The following is a 22,348-nucleotide window of genomic DNA, read 5'->3' as shown; positions in this document are numbered from 1 at the left end:
TCGCGCAATGCATCCCAGGGAGCGGAAGTTGCTGGCAGGTACCGCGTGCACCGCTGAGGACTCCGGGGGCTGATAGAGGGTAAGTATATCCCTATTTTTTATGTTAATTTTATTTTTTACAGGAATATGGTACCCAGGGCATGGAGGAGAGTCTCCTCTCCTCCGAACCCTGGGTACCAGCCGCACATGAAGCGCTCACTTTACACATGTGGGCATAGCCATATGCGTAAAGTGAGCGTTTCCTTTGGCGGCGGAATGCGATTCCGCAGCATTGGCACAGCAACTGCGGAGTCCCATATGGTTGCATGGGATGCATTTTTTAAGCGTTTCCGCAGCGGCGTTAACGCTTAAAAAACGCAACGTGGTCACACAGCCTTAAAGTTGATGTCTGTCCTGTATGTATGTGTTGTTGGTATTCTTCTAAGCGTTCTCTGTGTGTTATGTGTGGTTTTTGTTTTATACAGCAAAAGAAGAAAAGATCATGACCCGTCTCCTTCTCTGTCTGATGATGACAAAGACAATAAGAAGGAAAGCAGAGATGAGGAATTCAAAGGCCCAATGGAGTCCAAAGAATACCCAGGTTTTCCAGGCATCAGTAGGCCCAGGGGCACATTTGTAAGTTTTAATGAACTATATAGTGAGTAGTAGTTAAGCTTATGTCAATCCATAGACATCAGTATACATTACTACTTTCTGATCACAAGTAGAGAGAGAGAATGTCTTGCTCAGACTATGACCGTTCTCTACAATACAGTACTATGGATTCTGAATTCTGACATAGAAGCTTTGAAAAGTAGCAAAATGTTGGCACAATGCGGGGTTGGGCTATAAATTTGCAACTTCCTCAGCTTTGACAATGTGTGCGCTGCTGGGCAGGGCGTGGCAACCCTCACTAAATTTCATGATGACGGACAACATTCCTTAAGGGCCTGTCACACTAAAGGCCCCTTTACATTTAGTGATGCCCCAGCGATCCGACTCGGTCAGGATCGCTGGTGCATCGCTAAATGATCGCTAGTGAGCTGTCACACAGGCAGACCAAACAGCGATGCAGCAGGGACGCAGTGCACGATACTCACCTTTCACACACAGCGATCCTGACGTCCTCCCGCCCGCCTCCACGCGTTGCTCGTCGGCGCCAGCAGGAAGCCCAGCAGGAAGCGCCCGACGAGAAATGGAGCCGGACATTCTCGCGCGATCAGCGATGGACAGCGGGGGAGCTGGTCGGAGGTAAGTATCACACATAGCGATATCGCTAGCGATATTGCTATAACGTCACAAAAGCGGTGACGTTATAGTGATATCGCTAGCAATATCGCTATGTGTAAAACCCCCTTAAGCGATATCGCTAGCAATATCGCTATAACGTTACTGTTTTTTTGTGACATAGCGATATTGCTATGTCTGATACTTACCTCCGACCGCTCCCCCGCTGGTTATCGCTGATCGCGCGAGAACATCCTGGACCGCTTCTCGTCGTCTTCTTCCTGCTGGGCTTCCTACTGTGACGAAGAGCGACGCGTGGATGCGGGCGGGAGGACGTCAGGATCGCCTCGTCTGACAGGTAAGTAGTGACCCCTGCGATGTCGCTGGTGAGATCTGCCTGTGTGGCAGGTCACTAGCGACCACTTAGTGATGCACCAGCATTCCTGACCGCGTCATATCGCTGGTCGGGATCACTGGTACATCGCTAAGTGTGACAGTACCTTTATACCACAAATCTTCAATCTCCGACATTTGTCAGATACTTGTGATTCATTAAGAGGCATGCGCCTCTTAATGAATCAGGAGTGTCTGATTGCAGCCTGCCCCCTCATCAAGACAGGCGTGAAAATTGCTGATCTTGATGAATCGTGACCTCTCTATGTTAAGATTTTCAGCAAGTTAGCAGAGTGCTTCTCTAATTCCTAGATCTAATATTCTGCTCTTTTTACTAATGTAAAGTAGATGGAACATTGCAAACTTGCTTTTTCCAAGTCTTAAACAGTAACTTTTGTTTGACTTTGTGTTTCATTAATCAATAGTACACATGAAAATAGGAAACTTTGTAATATGTCTTATCAGAAAAATCTGCTTCTGTCTCTGCCAAAATTGTCCATTTTTTTAAATTCTCAATTCACAGTTAAAATCTGTGTTCAGTGAAGACAGATTTTTACGTTAACGGGGTATTCCCATCTTCAAGATCCTATCCCATTATGCAGTAGGTAAAATAATATTAGCAAATGCCTCCAATTAGAAATATAGTATAGTTTTGATTCGCTATGTCTTTTTCCTCATGTGCAGGCATTGCAGGACTTTAGGTATCCATGGTTACGACCACTGATATAGTGACAGCTAGTTGCTAGTGGTTATAACCATTGATACCTAAGGTCCTGCAATGCCTGCATATGAGGAAAGAGACCTAGCAATTAGAAAAACTATATACTATATTTCTAATTGGAGGTATTTGCTAATATCATTATTATTCCATCTATTACATAATGGGATAGGATCTTAAAGTGGGAATACCCCTTTAAAGATATAGAAAGTGACAGTTGCTACTGATAAGATTCTAGATACACTGATAGGGAAAGTAGGAAGGCGTTAAGGGGGTTTTACACATAGCGATATCGCTAAAGCATCACCGATTTGGTGACGTAGCAGCGATATCGCTATGTGTGATACTTACCTCCGACCGGCTCCCCCGCTGTCTGTCGATCGCGCAGCTCCATTTCTCATCGGGCGCTTCCTGCTGGCGCCGACGAGCGATGTGTGGAGGCGGGCGGGAGGACGTCAGGATCGCCGCATCTGAAAGGTAAGTATCGTCCGCTGTATCGCTGCTGCATCGCTGTGAGATCTGCCTGTGAGGCAGCTCAATAGCAACCATTTAGCGATGCACCAGCGATCCTGACCGGGTCGTATCGTGGTTGGGATTGCTGGTGCATCGCTAAATGTAAAACGGCCTTTAGAGGCATAGCTCCTCCCACCTTCCCCACACTCCTATTTACATAGATGCCAGATGCTGCTCATAACATCTTATGTAGATGGGAGTGTGGGGGAAGGTGAGGAGCTCTGCCTCTAACTCCTTCCTCCTTTTCCCTCCAGTCTACATAGAATCTTATCAGAAGCAACTGTCACCTCCTATTTTAAATGTAAAAATCTGTCTTCACTGAATACAGATTTTACCTAATGAATTGAGAATTTTGAAAATGAAAGCTTCATTTTGGTGGAGAAAGAAGCCGATTCATCTGATAAAATATACTACAAAGTTAATAATTTTCATGTGTACAATTGATTCATTAAATAAAAACTAAAATGACTTACTATTTAAGGCTGCTGGCATACACATTAGATGACTGTCATCAGAACGAAGGTTTGGACAATTATTTGGACAGCTACCATCTTCAGCAGTCCCAAAGAATAAATTCAGAAGTGGTTTATATGCTTGCCAATTGCTCCTTTCAAATGAGGCACTTCAGAGACCCATTTCTCAGGAACATTAGGGTACACTGAGTGATCAGCAAGTTATCACTTATTTTGTGGACAGGTGATGGCATTCTAAGTTGAGTCAAATCCCAAAAGGAGACCTGTCACCAAGACGAAAGTTTCCAGTTTTTGCTTCTATTTTATTCCTGCTGCTGTCAAATATTTTGTTTCAAGATGTGCTGTTTTGAGGACACACCAGGAGATGGGCCATATCGAAGACCGTAGATTCAGTGGTTAGTCAAGGAAACTTAGCGCACATTGTGTTTCCCTTTGGTGTTGGAAAAATTCCAGCTTTGCCAGCAACTCTGATATCAACTAGTAGGACACAGCTGCATCCATCTGCTGGTCAGAGAACTTTGGTCAGAATTGATCTTCATGGAAGAATTGCAGCCAAAAACCCTCCCTTCTACACTGAAAGAAGGTCAAGCGACCCGGCCAAACTGGCAGAAGATGCTCTGAGCTGATGAGTCTAAATGTGAAATATTTGGTTGTAACAGAAGGCAGTTGGGATGATGAGTGGTATGATAGAGTGTCTGCTATCAACAGTGAAGCATTTTGTTAATTGGTAAACCATTAACACTTCTATTTTTAAAAAAAATGTTGCAGCATTTTTGTACACCTGCCTAAAACTTTTGCACAGTACTATATTTTTTTGTTACTGTCTTTGGAGCTTTCAATTTTTACAGATGTAACCCTTGAGATTTGTACCTTGCATAAAGCGTGAAAGCCACCTCTCCTTCAGCATGTGCTGACACTAACATAGGTGGAATTTGCTATTTGTTCCTTTTCGCTAATAAAATAATTTTTCAGTATATTTATCATTTTTACCAAAGGACAGGGCATGTGTAGATGTGAGTTTCAGAATTTCCACACTGTATAGAAACTAGTGAAACCATTGCAGTGTTAAGCACTGTCTTACGTTTACAGTACAAGGCTATTATGTGATACTGAAGCCTAAAGGGCTCAATACGCACTAGATGACCATCACGCTCCCGACTCCTCCATACACAGAAGCAGTCGCTCTGACGCTGCTTATATCGAGAATAGAAAACACCTCAGTCCCAAATCAGACATGCCAGATCCTTCACTCCCCCAACATACGAAGTCAGTATGAGATTTTAGTACTTATTGCAGCCAGGACCCCATAATGAATCTCACAATTTATCTTATGTGCCCTGTGTGACACCTTTTTGTACACATTTGGGTAATAATTGGATGTCTTCTTTCCAAAGTCATTCTCCATTTCTAGAGTTCTATGACTATATATTTTCATTTTTATTTTTTTTTCGTAAGTGGACCACCATCTTTGCAATGATCATGTTGCATCATTCATGCTATCCGTTATATTGCACTTTTAATTTGTGTTGGTTGTAGACTATTTGATTGCTTTACTCATTTTTTGAGGAGAAAACTGATTCCCATATAATATTTGGGTTATGGGTGTTTGCGTTTTCGGAGTCTCTCATTTCTCTAAAATCAGGACACATAGGATGAGTGTAAGGAGTGTGTTGAAAACACTCTAGGCTGTGTCTGTAAAGCGGTATTCCCATCTCCAAGATCCTATCCCAATATGTAGTAGGTATAATAATAATAAAAATAGCAAATACCTTTAATTAGAAATCTAGAATAGTTCTTCTGATTCCCTATGCTGCTTACCCCATGTGCATGGCATTGAAGTAGCTTAGGTATCCATAGTTACGACCATTCATATAGTGACAGCTCTGTGGTTGTAACCATGGATATATAACCAAGCTGGCCTACATGGGGAATGCGGCATAGCGAATCTTAAAAACTATACTAAACTTCTAATAGAAGGTATTTACTATTTTTTTTTTTTTTTTTTTTTTATTATTGCTTCTACGTATTAGGATAGTATCTTGGAAATGAAATATCCCTTTAATACAAGTCCTACGTTTGTCATTTACCATAGACCTTAATGCACCCTTTCTCGCTGTTTGCCCTGTGTTTAGAGGAGAAAAAAGGATACATGGTCCAGAAGTAGTACCCCCAATGGTCAGGTGACATTTAGGCCACATCCTATGGAAACGGTTGTTAACTTCAGTTCTCAAGAACCTGTACCAAGTCTTTTTTTTCAGGATTTCCTTAGCACCTATTGTCAAAAACTGCTGCAGGTCTGTTTTCTTGAGATTTTTTCATGAATTGGCCTGTTGGGGTTACTTAAAGGGGAACTGTTGCCATGATAATACAGTTCAATCTGCACACACCATGTTATAGAGCAGGGGAAGCTGAGAAGAGTTTGGTAAGAAAAGATTCACCATAACTTGTGTTTTCAGCATTTAAAGCTCTGCTGTTTCTATGATTTTTGGACCAGTGGGGGTTATATCATTGCCTGACAAAAATCTCTCTATGCACACTTATACAAAGGAAACTGTCAGTCACTGATAGGACCGCCCATTGGACCAAAAATCCCAGTAACAGCAGAGGATTAAGTGATAAAACACAGGTTATACTGAAACTTTTCTTACAAAACTACGGTATATCATTCTGCTCCGCTCCCCCTGCCCTAAACATGGTGCCCCTCAGAATAAAATGCGTTATCATGGTGACAGGTTCCCTTTAAGAGCTAGACCTCAGAAAGAATGACCTGTGGGTATACTATAAAAGATAGTCAACAGTATACCTCCTCAATGCCAAGCTAAGTGAGTAGCCCATTGCAGACTGCTGTTGTCATCATCTGTCTGGACCCTACGGAGGTTTATCTTGTGTTATAGCTGCCAAAGTTACTTACAGAATTTTCTCTTCTGTATTTGGACCCTGAAATTGTCCTTGTTGTTTTGTTGAGTACTTTGCATTTGTGATATGACTTTTGTTTACAGGGACTGTCGTCACCACTGACCCACGACTGAATTAATGTCCTTACATGCAGTAGTCACTAAATGCCGAAGAGTGTGATATTTGGCAGTAACTTACATGTTACAAGCAGTTTCTGTCGCACACAAATTGTGCACGTAATCGTCTTGTTCGCTATGTTCGAAAGGAACACTTCACCAATTAAACCAATTGTTTAGCAGTTTCGAATTAGAGGCAGAGGCCGTGCTCGAGGGGTGTTTGCTGGAACGAGTACTGCTCCTGTGAATACAGCACCAAGTTTTCAAAAGCGATCTAAAGAGGAGGAGTGGGATCCAGAATATACTCCTAAAAGCAAGAAATACTTCCTGGTGGGTTTTCAAGGTTTTACATATGCATGAACAAACTGCCCACTATGCGACATATATTTATAAGCCTTAGGCCCGTTTCACACATCGTTTGTTTCCCTCTCATATGTGAGTAACAATCTGTTTTTTTTTTTCCTAGTGTGCTAAACTTATTTTTGATCTGTGTCTGTTTTTACAATTATTGTTGCATGCATTTTTCACATCTGGGGAAAAAAAAAAAACTCTTAGCTTGTCCTACTGATTAAACAGTAAGATACAGACGGATGACATCCGTATGTTATATGTTTTTTCACAGGGCCGTTGACTTGCATTGTCGCGTTTGATCCGCAAAATGAATCAAAATAAGATATGTCTTAGTTTTCTATTTTGAGAACAAATGGTAGGTAATAAAGAAAAAAAGTGGAAAGGCACGTTCATTGTAGTGGGTACGTGATCTATCCACACAAAGCACACGTATCAAAAATCTGATGTGTGAAACAGGACTTACAGATTATATTGGAAAGTAGGTAGTGTGAAGAAAGTGACGGGGTCTCTATAGCTGTCTACATTCCTTGGCTACCAGCAATCTGTAGCTGCCATTAATACAACTGTTAGTTTTATTATTTTATATTCTGGTTTTATCTCTAATTTTCTGTATGTTGCTTCTGAATATTTATTTTAATATATTTAATCAGATATCAGGGCTTTGTTTGTATTTTATGGTGATTCAGTCCCCTGTTCCTCCAGATACCGAGATGTCCAGTTTGTATGCAGCTTTTTTGGATTTAAAAAAAAGTCACTATATAACTAAGTACCACTTAAACACCTAGGAGAAATCATCTGAAATCTTTACGAACAGTGTGGAACTCCTGAGAAAAGATCTAAAATCAGAATATGCATTTAGATGATAAAATACTAAATCCTATACTTTTACAGTATATCACAGTACACCCCTCACATTTTTTATGGGACAACACTGAAGAGATGACACTTTCATACAATGTGAAGTAGTCAGTGTTCAGCTTGTATAAATTGTGTAAATTTGGTGTGCCCGCTAAATAACTTAATGGTCAATACAAAAAACATGATGGGCACTACATTAGATATGCACGATGAAGATGACCAGGTGCTACTCTGCGCCAAGAAGTAGAGGTGTATAAGGAAAAGAACAGAAGCGCAGGAACCAGTGCACACTCAGCCAAAATGAAAAATACAAAAAGCTTTATTGAACATAAATGCCTGCCAGATAAAAACACAATTAAAAAAACAACATGCAAAGGCAGATCAGACCTGACATATTAGGTAGATATATATTTGACAATCGTGGGTACAAATAATAGTGGTTAACATACCACTGAGTGGACACCGCACATAACAACATGGGCAAGGAAATAGATCTAATCAAAATTGTATATCGTGCATCACATGTATAAACACCGGTGCACCGTGTGGAAAAGGCTCTTCACACGTTAGACCTGGTAAGAGCCCTCCGGAGGTGCGTGTCGAGGACGGCACCCTTTCGTCAGACGGACACGCTGTTCGTGCTCCCCGAAGGGCGCAGGAAGGGACTCGCTGCCTCAAAATCGACCATAGCCAGATGGATTTGTTTGACGATTCAGGAGTAATACCGCATTATAGGCACGCCGATTCCAGCAGGGATCAGAGCGCACTCTACCCGGGCAGTGGGCGCCTTTTGGGCGCTTCGGCACCAGGCTTTCACGGAACAGGTTTGCAAGGCAGCGACCTGGTTGAGCCTGCACACATTTGCCAAACATAATATCCATGCTCAGGCCTCGACGGATGCGAGCCTGGGTAGAAGGATTCTCCAAGCAACGGTGGTGTACCTGTTCAACAAGAGGTGCATGTAGCTTGGATCGGTAAGTCAATCTCCCACCAGGGGACTGCTTTAGGACGTTCCACAGTATCTGTGTCCCCCCAATGAGGCGAAGGAGAAACATGGATTTTTGTGATAACTCGCCGTAAAATCCTTTTCTCTGAGACGCTCATTGGGGGACACAGCACCCACCCTATTAGCCAGTTGGCTCTGTTTCTGTTTAGTTAATACGCATTTATGTGATATAAGGGTGGTCCTTTTCTGGACATGTTGTACCTGTATTAAGGCTGATTTTGTTGTCCTCCTACTGCTTTGACACCAAACTGAGGTCCGCCCGCAATAGGGACAAGGGTGTATACGACGGAGGAGGAGCTAACCTTTTTTTTTTTTCACTTAGTGTCAGCATCCTAGCGGCAGAAGCATGCACCCACAGTATCTGTGTCCCCCAATGAGCGTCTCGGAGAAAAGGATTTTACGTTGAATTATCACAAAAATCCATGTTTCTTTATTCTTTGGGTCACTGCAATTACAGCGATACCTCATTTATATAGTTTTTTTATGTTTTGGCTTTTTTACACAATAAAAACTTTTATAGAAAAAATAATAATTTTAGCATTGCTTTACTCTGAGAGCTATAACTTTATTTTTCAGCTGATGAAGCTGTATGGTGGCTTGTTTTTTTGTGGGACAAGATGGCGTTTTCAATTTTACGATTTTTATTTACATTCATATTTTTATTGTGTTTTATTCCACTTTTTCCAAACTGTATGATGATAAAGCATAATGCGCTAATTTTTTTTTTTTTTTCGGCGTTTACTGACGGGGTTAACTAGTGTGACACTTTTAGATCGGATTTTTACGGACGTGTACTTTTTTTAATTTTTTTACATAAAATGTATTTTTATTGGATTTATTATTTTTTTTCATTTTATTTTTTTAAAAAAAGTTATAGTCCCTTTATGGGACTTTCCCTTTTTTTTTATTTTTTTTTACTTTGATTGTAGGTATAATACTTTGCAATGCTCCAGCATTGCAGTGCATTATACCTATGCTGAAAGCTTATGACACCACGCTGTGAGTATGGTCTCAGATGCTTTCCTTAGGGTACCGTTACACCTAGCGATGGACCAGCGATCCCGACCAGCGATATGACGCGGTCAGGATCGCTGGTGCATCGCTAGGTGGTCGCTAGTGAGCTGCCACTCAGGCAGATCTCACCAGCGACATCGCTGGGGACGGGGGTCGCTACTTACCTGTCAGACGGGGCGATCCTGCATCCTCCCGCCCGGCTCCACGCGTCGCTCGTCGTCACAGCAGGAAGTGACCGACGAGGAATGATCCAGCAGCTTCTCGCGCGATTAGCGATAACCAGCGGGGGAGCCGGTCGGAGGTAAGTATCACATGCAGCGATATCGCTAGCAATATCGCTGCAACGTCACAAAATCGGTGACTTTACAGCGATATTGCTAGCGATATCGCAGTGTGTAACGGGGGCTTAAGCTTGTTGACCCAGGGGTCATCATGACTAGTCATATCGACCCAGGGGTCATCATGACGATCCCGGGTCACCACAGCAATGATCATTCCCTGCAATGACGTCGCAGGGACGCTGATCTGAAGGCAGAGGAAGCTCCCATCCCTCTGACTTCCTCCTGAACGCTGCGATCACGCTTGATCGCAGCAATTAGGGGGTTAACAGCCAGGGGAGGCGCAGACGCCGCTCCTGGCTGTTAGTGAAGAAGCTCAGCCACTTGCAGCGCTTAGCTCCTGCAATGACCGGGTGGGAGGTGCTGATATTTCAGTATCTCCTGCACGGTCATGCTGTTATCAATCGGTCAGATCACAGCGATCAGGTTGCAGGGACTGATTGCATGGGTCTCTGCACCCGTTGCTGTGCCTCTCAGCTGTCACAGACAGCTGTCGGCACTGAATTACCACTTCGTGTTTACACGCAGCCGTAGTTTAAATGCATGACGGACACAGTCCGTCCTGGTGCAGGAACTTGCACTGTCAGTCAATGGACGCTATGGGGTTAAAGGCGTGAGGGGTTAGTTTGTCAGTCCTCAGACCATAAAACTCTGCACACTGCATCAAATTAGTCTGTTGGAGGTTGTCCTAGAAGACCTCTTGTAAAGATGATGTACCCGAAAGCCCACAAACACTTTACTGAAGACAAGCAGACTAAGAACATGGCTTACTGTAACCATGTCCTGTGGGGTCTGATGAGACCAAGATAAACTTTTTCGGTTCAGATGGTGTCAGGCCTGGTACAGCCAAGTGAGGAGTACAAAGACAAGTGTGTATTGCCTACAGTCAAATGTGGAGGAAGTGTCACGTTTTGCGGCTGCATGAGTGCTGCTGGTTGGGGGGAGCCACAGTTCATTAAGGGAATCATAAATGCCAATATGTACTGTGACCTACTAAAGCTGAGCATGATCTCCTTTTGGAAACTGGGCCGCAGGGCAGTATTCCAACATATAACGACCCCAAACACACTTCCAGGACGACCAATGAATTGATAAAGTAAATGAGGGTAAAGGTGCTGGACTGGTTAAGCATGTCTCCAGACCTCCACTCTATTAAGCATCTGTGCGGTATGCTCAAATGGAAGGTGGACAAACACAAGGTCTCCAACATCCACCAGCTCCGTTGGCCATTTTCAGTTGGTGTACACTCACTTTTGTTGCCATCGGTTTAGACATTAATGGCTGTGTGTTGAGTTACTTAGAGGGCACACAAAATTTACACGGTTATACAAGCTGTACACTGACTGCTTTACATTGTCTCAAAGTGTCATATCTTCAGTGTTGTCCCATGAAAAGATATATTTACAAAAATGTGAAGGGTGTATTCACTTTTGTGAGATACTGTACATTTAAAGAAAATCCTAATTAGCAGCCTTTTTTTCTTTACTGTAGTCTAGTCTTAAATGTCTGCCTGTTTACATCAGACTGGCCTTTATAGCATAGCATAGCATGGGGCGTATACTAATCTAGTGATGAAGTCCTGGGTAAATCCATGCATTTCCGGTCATGTTGACTTTTGAGCATGTGTTTTAGATGTCCTTTATTAATGTCAGTCTCTTGGCATTCTCCTTGTCGGTGATGCTGGCTCTTTTTCTCTCCAGTGGGTCAGTCGTTGACTTTTCATGGTTATTTATTTATCATTTGAGTGGCAGTAAAGAGTAATTTTTAATCCCTTCAAGAGGATTTGTGCCCAGGTCAAAAATGTCCAGTTTTGGTTACTATTTTATTCATACTGCTTCCCTGAGTGTAAGTTGTTTTTAACTTTTTTTTTTTTTAAATTTGTTATCCAGTTCAAGTGATATGGGCCTTTTTATTTACTCCAAATGTCCGTGGTTTATACAAGGGGATGTGTATTTAGGCTGCTCTGCATTATCCTGTGACCCACTCCCCCTTGGTAAAGACTAGGGATGAGCAATATTGCCCGATATCGTATCGGAATTCCGATTTCCGATATTGAAAAAATATCGGAATTTCCGATATCAATGCAAGTCAATGGGAGAAAAAAATCGGAATTACAAAATGACCACTACAGTGCTATATAATGGATAAAATGGAGGGGAAACACCTCAGGATAATGGGGAAGGAGTTTGCTGAGGCAGAGGAGCAAAAAAATCGCTAGAAAAATGCACAGTGCGAAAGCTGTAGCAGGAAAACTGGTCGCCATCTTAACAGCGGTGTTTTTTCTTTGGGTTAGGATTAGTTGGGGTAGGGTTAGGGGTTATGGTTAGTAGGGTAAGGGTTAGGGTAACGGTTAGGGATAGTTAGGGTTAGTGATTTTACATTATTAAATTAAAACTGCCGATTGTGGTGTCAATATGCCCTTTGACTGATATGTGTCCGCGCTTTGCAGGAAGTCTCCAGGAGCACCACGTGGAGGAACGGATACACTCCCTTTAAACCATGCTTAGTCTTCTTCTGCTGATTATATTACTGTTATTCAGTAATTCTGCATATTGATATTCTGCTTTTGGTTCATGTACATCTGCTCCTACTGCTTCCTAAACCTCTGTCTATGGTTATCCTGCTATTGGCTGGTCGCAGAATGTCCCAAACCCAGAGGAAATACGCAGAAGTAACAATAGGCACAGGACCTTGAGAGAACCAGCTGGTGAGTCTGGAACCCGTATAGGCAGCAGAAATCAGCATAAGAGCCAGTGGAACTAACGGGCCCCAGCTGACGTTACCGGAGATGGAACTCGGATACCACAAAGGAGGGACCTAAGCCATTGACTCTACTGAGAGCCAGCTGACGTTACTGGAACCCAGATAAGCAGCAGAAGGTAAAAGTGCCAGTGGCTGTTCTGGGCAACAGCTGACATTACTGTAGCCCGGATACCACAATGTAGTAGTGACATAAGCCAAAAGCACTGCCGAGAAGCCCAAAAAAACCCCACAAAGACATCTCCATCTGTCGTCTTGTCTTGGGTCTTCTGCATCTGTATTCCTATCTTGGGTCTTCTGTATCTGTCTTCCTGTCTTGGGTCTTCTACGGGAGTAATGTCTTCTCAGCAGAAGGTGCAAGAGCCACATTTGCCCCCGCAACCCGTACGCAGTCTTTACTCCGCAGTCGCAGCAGGGGAGGAGGAGGGCCTACTGGCACTGTCGAGACCAGCCTTGAGCGCCAGTTCCCGGAGTCCACGTAGGGGGCTCCTACACTGCCGACACCACGGATAACAGCAAACTGAGCCGAAATGATGTACGGCGGGGGCGTGGAACAGTGCGGCGGACACAACCGTGTAACGGCGAGCGTTGTCGAAACACGGTTTGGAGCAGGAGGTACCCGTGCCCTTGGGCACTCCCGAGAACCAGCTGGCGATGCTGGAACTCGGTTTACCCCTCGGGGGAGGCACCTGTGTCCGCACTTCACTGCCAGGAAACAGCCGGCGTGGCTGGATCCCGCTTCTTGTGCTTCTGCCTATAGGTGTTTGGCATCTGTCGTCCTTTTTTTCCACTTTGGTCTAACGAGGTACAGCTGGTGTTACTGTTGCCCAGAAACACGGCATGCTGTGAAATCAGCAGTCACGGAAATGGGCACTTGCTGGCGGTACTAGAGCCCAGAAACACGGCATGCTGTGAAAGTGGCAGTCACAGAAATGGGCACTAGCTGGCGGTACTAGAGCCCAGAAACACGGCATGCTGTGAAATCGGCAGTCACGGAAATGGGCACTAGCTGGCGGCACTAGAGCCCATGGAAAACAGTATGAGGTGAAAGAGTCAGTCACAGAACCAGGTGCTAGATGTTGGTAGTAGAGGCCAGAGCACTGACATAACAGATGACGCTGTGTGCAACATAGGCACATGACAGAGCATGCATACTGCTACCAACCATGCATGTAACCTGTCTACTCTGGCCCAGGGCAGCAAAAGTCACCAGAAATCCAGGCCTGGTTCATTTTTAGGAATGTAAGCCGGTCCACATTTGCAGCTGATAGTCTGGTACGTTGGTCTGTTAGTACATTGCCAGCTGCACTAAAGACACGTTCAGAAATCACACTGGCACCAGGGCAAGCCAGGACCTCCAAGGCAGACTGGCTAAGCTCGGGCCATGTATCCAACTTGGAGACCCAAAACTTGAAGGGGGCAGATCCATCCTGAAGCACACTGACAGGGGTGGAGAGGTATTGTGCCACCATGTCACGGTAACGTTGCCTCCTAGTGCGTTGCACTGTCTGTGCTGATGGTGCCCGAACTGTTTGCGGGTTCAGAAACCATTGGAACAGGTTGGGTATACTTAACCTGTCAGTAGCAGATGTACTGCTTCTGCTACCAGCTTCTGAACAGATTCCGCTGGGCCCAGGACGCACTGAGGTGCCTGCTAGTGCACGTGCATCACTGCTATGCGGTGGAAAAGAGTACATGAGTGAATTAACCAGTGCATCTTGGTACTCCTGCATTTTACGCGCCCGGTTCAACGGTGTAATTAGGCTTTGAAGGCTGTCCCGGTAACGTGGATCTAAGAGGGTGGCCACCCAGTAGTCATTTGTGTGGAGAATACAAGCCACGCGTGGGTCGTTTCTCAGGCACTGCAGCATGAAGTCACTCATGTGCTGAAGGCTGCCAACTGGCAATGCATCGCTGTCACCAGCTGGAGGAATGCGCTGGCTGCTCTGCATCACCCCATCCACGCTCTATCTGGTGACTACTAGTAGAGCGCTGTGTACTTTCCTCCTCTGGCTCATCCTCCTCGCTTGCTGTGTCCTGCCTGGACCTTTGTGAGGCACCCACAGAGCTTTGTACCAATTGGGCCGATGAAGATTGCCTGGTTGGTGCAAGTGTCTCATCATACTCCTCCTCCAGAGAAACCTCATCCCTTAGTCCTTTAAGTGATGATTCTATAAGGCATATAAGAGGAATAGTCAGGCTGAGTAGGGCAGCATCCGCGCTCACCATCAGAGTGGAGTCGACAAAGCACTTCAAAATGGTGCATATGTCCTTCATGGATGCCCACTCTGTGGTTGTAAAGTGGGAGGGCTGAGATGTGTGTCGCCTACTTTGTGCCTGCTGCAGCTACAACTCAATAATTGCAGGTTGCTGCTCACACAACCTCCACAGCATATGCAAAGTCGAATTCCACCTGGTGGGGAGGTCAACAATGATGCGGTGCTCGGGCAGGCCCAATCTACGCTACATGGCTGAAAGGCGCGATGCAGCCATGCTTGAACGCTGCAAATGAGAGCACTCGTATCTGACTGTGCAGCAGCACCTCAAGGTCAGGATAGTTCCAAAGGAAACTCTGCACCACCAAGTTTAGGACATGGGCAAGGCATGGAATGTGAGTCAGACCACCTAGGCCCAGAGCCGCGACCAGGTTTCGGCCGTTGTCACACACCACCATACCTGGCTGGAGGTTGAGCGGCGCAAGCCACATGTCGCTCTGCTCCTTGAGCGTGTTCCACAGCTCGGTTGCGGTGTGGCTAACATCACCCAGATAAACCAATTTCAACATGGCCTGTTGATGTTTGGCCGATGCAGTGCTGAAATCGGTTGTTGTGGTACGTCTGGGTGCAGGCGAGTCTGACAAGGAGTATGAGGAGGAGTCAATTTGTACGGAGGAGAGGCCTGCAATTCGTGGAGTTGGCAGGACCCGCGCACTTGCACTGTCTACTTCAGTTCCAGGCTCAACTACATTTACCCAATCGGCGGTGATGGAAATGTAGCGTCCCTGTCCATGCTGACTGGTCCACGTGTCGTTGGTCAGGTGGACCTTGCTACTAACTGCATTTTGTAGCGCATGCTTAATTTTACGCTCCACATGCTGTTGCAGGGCGGGGACGGCTTGCCTGCTGAAGTAGAAGCGGCTGGGAACGCTGTATTGTGGGACTGCAAACCCCAACATATCGATAAAGGCTGGCTTGCTCACCAGCCAGAATGGTAGCATTTCCACTGCAAGCAGTTTGGCAATGTGAGAATTCTTGCCCTGTGCTCGTGGGTGGTTTTCCGAGTACGGGCGCCTTTTCTCCCACACCTGTGTGACAGATGGCTGCACACTGGACTGGGAGTGTGAGGATGCCAGCGATTGGGATGCTGATGCTGACTAAGTACAGACAGTGTGCCGCCGTACAACACTGCCTGCAGATGCACCCTGGCATTCTGGCGAGGAAGCAGGAGCAGCTGTTTGCGAGATGGAATAAGAGGTGGCCGCTGTGGCTGAAGAGGTGGAAGGTGGGGATCCAGCTGCAGGTGGCGAATCATCTTGGGTGTGATGCTGCCACTCCTCAGGGTGCCTCTTCCTGACATGCGTCAACATATTGGTGGTATTAAGGTTGCTGATGTTCTTCCCTCTCTGCACAGTTTGTCGACAAAGCTTGCATCTGACTACTGTAACGTCATCTGTAACTTGGTCGAAAAAGGCCCATGCACCATAACTCTTGGGTGCACCCCTTGTGTTCTTTAAAAGAGCCCTGCTCCTAACTGGTGCTGAAGTTGAGGGAGCCGACAACCAATTTTTCCCTCTTCCTCTCCCACGTGGACGGCCACGCTGAGTCACACCTGCAAGCTCTTCCTCTGAGCTATCCTCACTTGCTTGCTGCCCCTCAGCATGCCATGATGGGTCAAGGACATCGTCATCCAATACACTTTCGTCAGCAGAAACTGGCAGCTGAGTTTCATCATCATCTACCTGGGGTCTGGTCACTGTGGGCACTGGCCCACCCTCCACTTCTTCCTCAGACGGACACAGTGCTTGCGCATCTGTGCACACTACCTCTTCTTCAGCTGCAGGAATGCTGTCTGGATGGCACACAGATTCCAAGCCAACAGATTCTGAGAAGAGGATTAAGGTTGGCTCCTGGCCCTCTAAATGTCTGGGCTATTTAGTGGGCGGTGAAGCAGCAGATGGGTGCTGCTCTTCAGTTGCCTGACCCGATGTGGTGGAGAGGTCCTGGGAGGATGCTGTGCTCATTGAGGTGGATTCCTCAGCTGCCATCCAACCAACAACGGTTTCTACTTGATCCTCTCTTATCAGCCTATGGCCCTGTGCTCCTAACAAGCTGCACATAAATGACTGCTGCCGGTTGAAAGTAGGTGCTGAGTGACTTGGGCCTGCTGCTTGCTCTGGTTGTGCACCATGTCTAGCTGCTGATGCACCTCTTCCGCGGCCGCCGCGGGGACGTCCCTTACTCCCTGCCTTCATCTCTATCGATGGATTCAGACCGGCAAGAAAGTAATTATTAGGAATTAGTGTGCTTATTCCTGTAGGACTACAAACAGGTATAAGAAACACTAATGGCACTGTATGATGACGTTGTGTCTGCTACACTTTTTTTGAAACTAGTGTGGCCTACACAAAGAGTAACGTGTGTTTGTGGTATTGATGTACACGTTACGGTCGTATGTCACAGCGCAGTAAATGACACTGCTGTGGTACCAAAAAAAAGGATTCTCCGGGACTGGGCCAGGTGCTGTGTGGCACCAGCCACAGAGGTTGTTTGGGTCCCTCACAGCACAATCCCTATATAGTGTTTAACTTTTAGGAAAAAATAGGGGATTTAAGGGATAAAAAGAAAAGGCAGTGAGACACACACCACACAGTGCTGCAGCAAGAGGAGCTGCAGCAGCTGCTGCAGTGAATGTGCTCTGCACTGTCTCACTAAGCACCTCACTGAGAGCCTGCACAGCACAAAAAATGAAACTGAGTGGGGTCAGTGAGGAAAAAGACTGCTTCTGTAACACACGGGCTGTTACAGTCGCTGAAAAACAATTTCTATCGCTATTAGATCCGAGATCTCTCCCTATCTCCAACAGCAACCTATCCCTACCAAGCTTAGGGGAGTTACACAATGTTGTCAGCAATTCTTCAGCTCTTGTTTGGCTCCACGGAGCGCTCAGAGGCTGAAGGATTATGGGATTTCCGATGTGAAAAAAATATCGGAATCGGAATTCCGATATTGCAAATATCGGGCCGATTTCCGATATTTCAATATCGGAAAGCTCATCCCTAGTAAAGACCATAAAAATCAGCACTAAATAAAAAGGCCCATATCTCCACCACTGTATGGCAGATTGAAGAGAAAAAAAAAAAAGCAATAAATGGAATTCTCATAGTAACAGCAAAACAAAATAAGTGCCCACTTTTGACTTGGGGATATCTCTTTTTCAAGAGGAATGCTATTTGAATAACTATTTTACAAGCAAGCAGGTTTTTTTTTTCTGTTTCCTACCTAGTTGTATGTAGTAAATTTTGCTAAAAATGGAATATATAGCCTCCAGTAAGGCCTGTTTCACACTTCAGTTTTCTCTTGTCAGTTAAAATCCGCCAAAATGGCGGAAAGCGGATCCGTTGGTAACTGAAGTTAACGGATGCCAGCGGACCGTTTTTTTGACGGATCCACTGGCTGAAGAATTTTAAAGGAACCGCAGTCCGGGGACGAGAGAGAATTTTTTTTACCGTTCGCCAGAAATGATTTCAGGGTTAAATTTCTGGCTGAGATCATTCCTCCGGGCATGCGCAGTACAAAAATGCGGATCCTTCAGCCAAAAAAAGTTACAAGCTCCGTCCGGGCATCTGGGCGGACGCCAAAAAATTGGCGGATCCGCAAAAAACCGGATCTGACGGATGGCCATCCGTCAGCATCCTCCAGTAATGCAGGTCAATGGGAAAAAAAACGTATCCGCCATACAAAATGGCGGATCCGTTTTTTTAGGAAAACGACGGATCTTGACTGATGGAAAAAAACTGAAGTGTGAAACAGGCCTAAGCATGTAGGAATACTAATGTGATTGTGAATTCACAAATGTGAAACAACCAAAGCATGCAAAGCTAAGGATGTAAACTAAGCAATCAAACTATATTTGTCTAGCATGATGATCGAGATGATGGAGTGGATTACTGGGCAAGAAGAGCGAGGGGACGTGGCAACTTCCAGCGTGGAAGAGGAAGATTCCCTTTCAAAAAGTCTGGGAGTAGTCCGAAATGGACACATGACAAGTACCAGGGAGATGGCCTTCTAGATGAGGAAGATGAAACGATGGAAGACGGGCGCAAAGATGAAAAGGTATCAGATCCATTGGCAAATTGGGAGACAACGGAGATTAGCACATCCAGTAAAATAGGAATAACTTTAACTATTTCTGAACTGCCTATACATTATAAACCTCCAGGCAGTTTCCACTTTTCTCTGCAATGTTCTTCTAAAATGTCACTGCATAGTAAGCAGCTTGCAGGACATTGGGGAGCTGGCTGTCAGACGCAGCCAGAGTACAGGCATGGAAGGTAAACATGATTTTGATTTACTGTGTTTGGCTTTCTGATTGCTGTGTGTACAAAAAGTTTTGTGTATACAGATTAGGAAGCCACTGACCATACTTTCTCCTCTGAACCTAGTGGATCATGTAATGGCTAGGTTTAGAGAAAGGGAGCAGGAGCTGCTGAGTCCTAGAATACCCAGTAGGATCTGGTATACAGGATTGGAGGCTGAATTTATCTTGTAACTGGGGCTAATACAGCAGCCCAGTTACAGGGACAATCCACAATGAAAACAATGTTCTAATGTTCAAATGCTCGGTGCATGAAATAAATGAAAAAATAAAAGAAAATTTAAAAAAACAAATCACCAGTTTGAATAGCTGTTTATATCCCTACACACGTCGGGAACAAAATATGTTCAATATATGTAACAATTTTTTAAAAAAATGTTTAATGGATCTAAATGTGATACGCACATTTTCAATTTTTCTTTACATTTTCCCATGATATTAACAAAAATAAATAGAAATGACACAAAATACCAGTCCCATGTATCATGAAAAAAAAAAAAAAATTTGAATATCCAAACAAAAATTTTTTTTCTTAACAGCCATTAAAAGCGCACGTACAGGTGCATCTCACAAAATTAGAATATCATCAAAAAGTTAGTTTATTTCAGTTCTTGAATACAAAAAGTGAAACTCATATAGAGTCATTACAAACAGAGTGATCTATTTCAAGTGTTTATTTCTGTTAATGTTGATGATTATGGCTTACAGCCAATAAAAACCCAAAAGTCATTATCGCAGGAAATTAGAATACTGTATAACACCCGCTTGAAAAAATGATTTTAAAATCCGAAATGTTGGCCTACTGAAATGTATGTTCAGTAAATGCACTCAATACTTGGTCGGGGGTCCTTTGGCATAAATTACTGCATCCATGCGGCGTGGCATGGAGGCGATCAGCCTGTTGCACTGCTGAGGTGTTAAGGAAGCCCAGGTTACTTTGATAGCAGCCTTCAGCTCGTCTGCATTGTTTGGTCTGGTGTTTCTCATCTTCCTCTTGACAATACCCCATAGATTCTCCATTCGGTTAAGGTCAGACGGATTTGCTGGCCAAACAAACAGTGATACTGTTGTTTTTAAACCAGATATTGGTACTTTTGGCAGTGTGGACAGGTGCCAAATCCTGCTGGAAAATTAAATTTCCATCTCCAAAAAGCTTGTTGGCAGAGGGAAGCATGAAGTGCTTTAAAATTTCCTGGCAGACTGCTGCTCTGACTTTGATCTTGATAAAACACAGTAGATCTACACCAGCAGATGACATGGCTCCCCAAACCATCACTGATTGAGGATACTTTACACTAGACCTTCAAAATCAAGGTCCCAGAGTCTGGAGGAAGAGTGGCGAGGCACACAATCCAAGCTGCTTGAGGTCTAGTGTGAAGTTTCCACAATCAGTGATGGCTTGGGGAGCCATGTCACCTGCTGGTGTAGGTCCACTGTGTTTTATCAAGACCAAAGTCAGCGCAGCCGTCTACCATTAAATTTTAGAGCACTTCGTGCTTCCCTCTGCCGGCAAGCTTTTTGGAGATTTAATTCTCCAGCACGATTTGGCACCTCTCCACACTGCCAAAAGTACCAATACCTGGTTTAAAAACAACAGTATCACTGTGTTTGACTGGCCAGCAAACTCGTCTGACCTTAACCCCATAGATAATCTATGGGGTATTGTCAAGAGGAAGATGAGACACCAGACACAACAATGCAGACGAGCTGATGGTTGCTATCAAAGCAACCTGGGCTTCCATAACATCTCAGTAGTGCCACAGGCTGATCGCCTCCATGCCACGCCGCATGGATGCAGTAATTGATGCCAAAGGGGCCCCGACCAAGTATTGTGTGCATTTACTGAACAAACATTTCAGTAGGCCAACATTTCGGATTTTAAAATCATTTATTCAAGCGGGTGTTATACAGTATTCTAATTTACTGAGATAATGACTTTTGGGTTTTTACTGGCTGAAAGCCATAATCATCAACATTAACAGAAACACGTGAAATGGATCACTTTGTAATCACTCTATATAATGAGTTTCACTTTTTGTATTGGAGAACTGAAATAAATTAACTTTTTGATGATATTCTAATTTTGTGAGATGCACCTGTATGATTAAAAACGTACCTGGTCAGGAATGACGTAAAATGGCCTGGTCCTGAACTGCTTAATAAAAGCCTATGCTGCATTATTTTGGTAAAAATGATTTTTTTTTTTTTTTTTATTGAAGATGTGCTTTCATGTGAAATTGTTTAAAGCATTGCCTTTGCTTTTTGGTTGTGACTTTGTCATATTAAAAATTAATCTGATGCCATTTTGTCACCATGTTAACCTTTTTTTTTTTTTTTCCCCATTTGCAGGAATAATGCATCTGAAGAACCAATGATAAAAGATTATTTTTTTTGTATTTTATTTGCTGCATTTCACTAGTCACCGACATAAGAACTGTATTTTAATTCAGTTGCTAATTAACAAATGAAACGTTGTTTTAAATTATCTAACATTTTCATATGGAATACATCTATGCCAAGAAGAGACTGGAAAATGTGATCGCTCTTCAACCACAATTTTTATGAATTGGCTTTTAAGTGTTTCTGTTCATCCCATGTGTCTGCCATAATTGTATGGTGAAGATTGTGAAATGTTTTTTTTTCTTTCTTTTTCCTTTGTGATGGGTACAAATTTGCTTTGGACACAGACTATATGCAGCTGCAACAGAGATTCGCAAATATACCTTGAACTCATGGATCTTTTCTGGTATGATTTTGTCTGGATTTACATTTTATTGACATACTTCATATTAAAAGGTTTGTGTGAAAAAAAACAAACATGGCTAAAAAAAAAACACTGTGTGGTTTTATTTTGTTCCAAAACTTTTTTCTGAGCTACAGTTTGTAGAACTCTTAGAACATTTTACATGCTTGTTTTAACCCCTTTACCCCTAAGGGTGGTTTGCACGTTCATGACCGGGCCCATTTTTACAATTCTGACCACCGTCCCTATATGAGGTAATAACTCTAAAATGCGCTTCCATGGATCCCAGTGATTCTGACGTTGTTTTCTCGTGACATATTGTACTTCATGTTAGTGGTAAAATTTAATTGATATAACTTGGATTTATTTG

At 44.0% G+C, this 22,348-nt stretch overlaps 1 protein-coding gene across 7 annotated transcripts in view; it reads left to right on the top strand.

Moving 5' to 3' along the window:
- BCLAF1 (BCL2 associated transcription factor 1) overlaps nt 1-21,957 on the top strand; it is a 74,627-nt gene extending 52,670 nt beyond the window's left edge. The window contains exons 9-12 of one of the 7 annotated variants that reach the window (XM_073575870.1): nt 465-615; nt 6,498-6,644; nt 18,779-18,973; nt 21,585-21,957. In XM_073575870.1, the coding sequence (XP_073431971.1) occupies nt 465-615; nt 6,498-6,644; nt 18,779-18,973; nt 21,585-21,590 (499 nt within the window). In that variant the 3' untranslated portion in view covers nt 21,591-21,957. The other 6 variants (XM_073575869.1, XM_073575871.1, XM_073575874.1 and 3 more) reach the window with 6 other exon arrangements.
- Nucleotides 21,958-22,348: the final 391 nt, after the last annotated feature.

The sequence above is a fragment of the Dendrobates tinctorius genome, unplaced genomic scaffold, assembly GCF_039654945.1.
Source record: "Dendrobates tinctorius isolate UK_male_01 unplaced genomic scaffold, ASM3965494v1 ptg000046l, whole genome shotgun sequence".
Classification (NCBI taxonomy): domain Eukaryota; kingdom Metazoa; phylum Chordata; class Amphibia; order Anura; family Dendrobatidae; genus Dendrobates; species Dendrobates tinctorius.
Note: the sequence above shows the minus strand (reverse complement) of the source record. Positions and strands in the feature narration are given on the sequence as shown.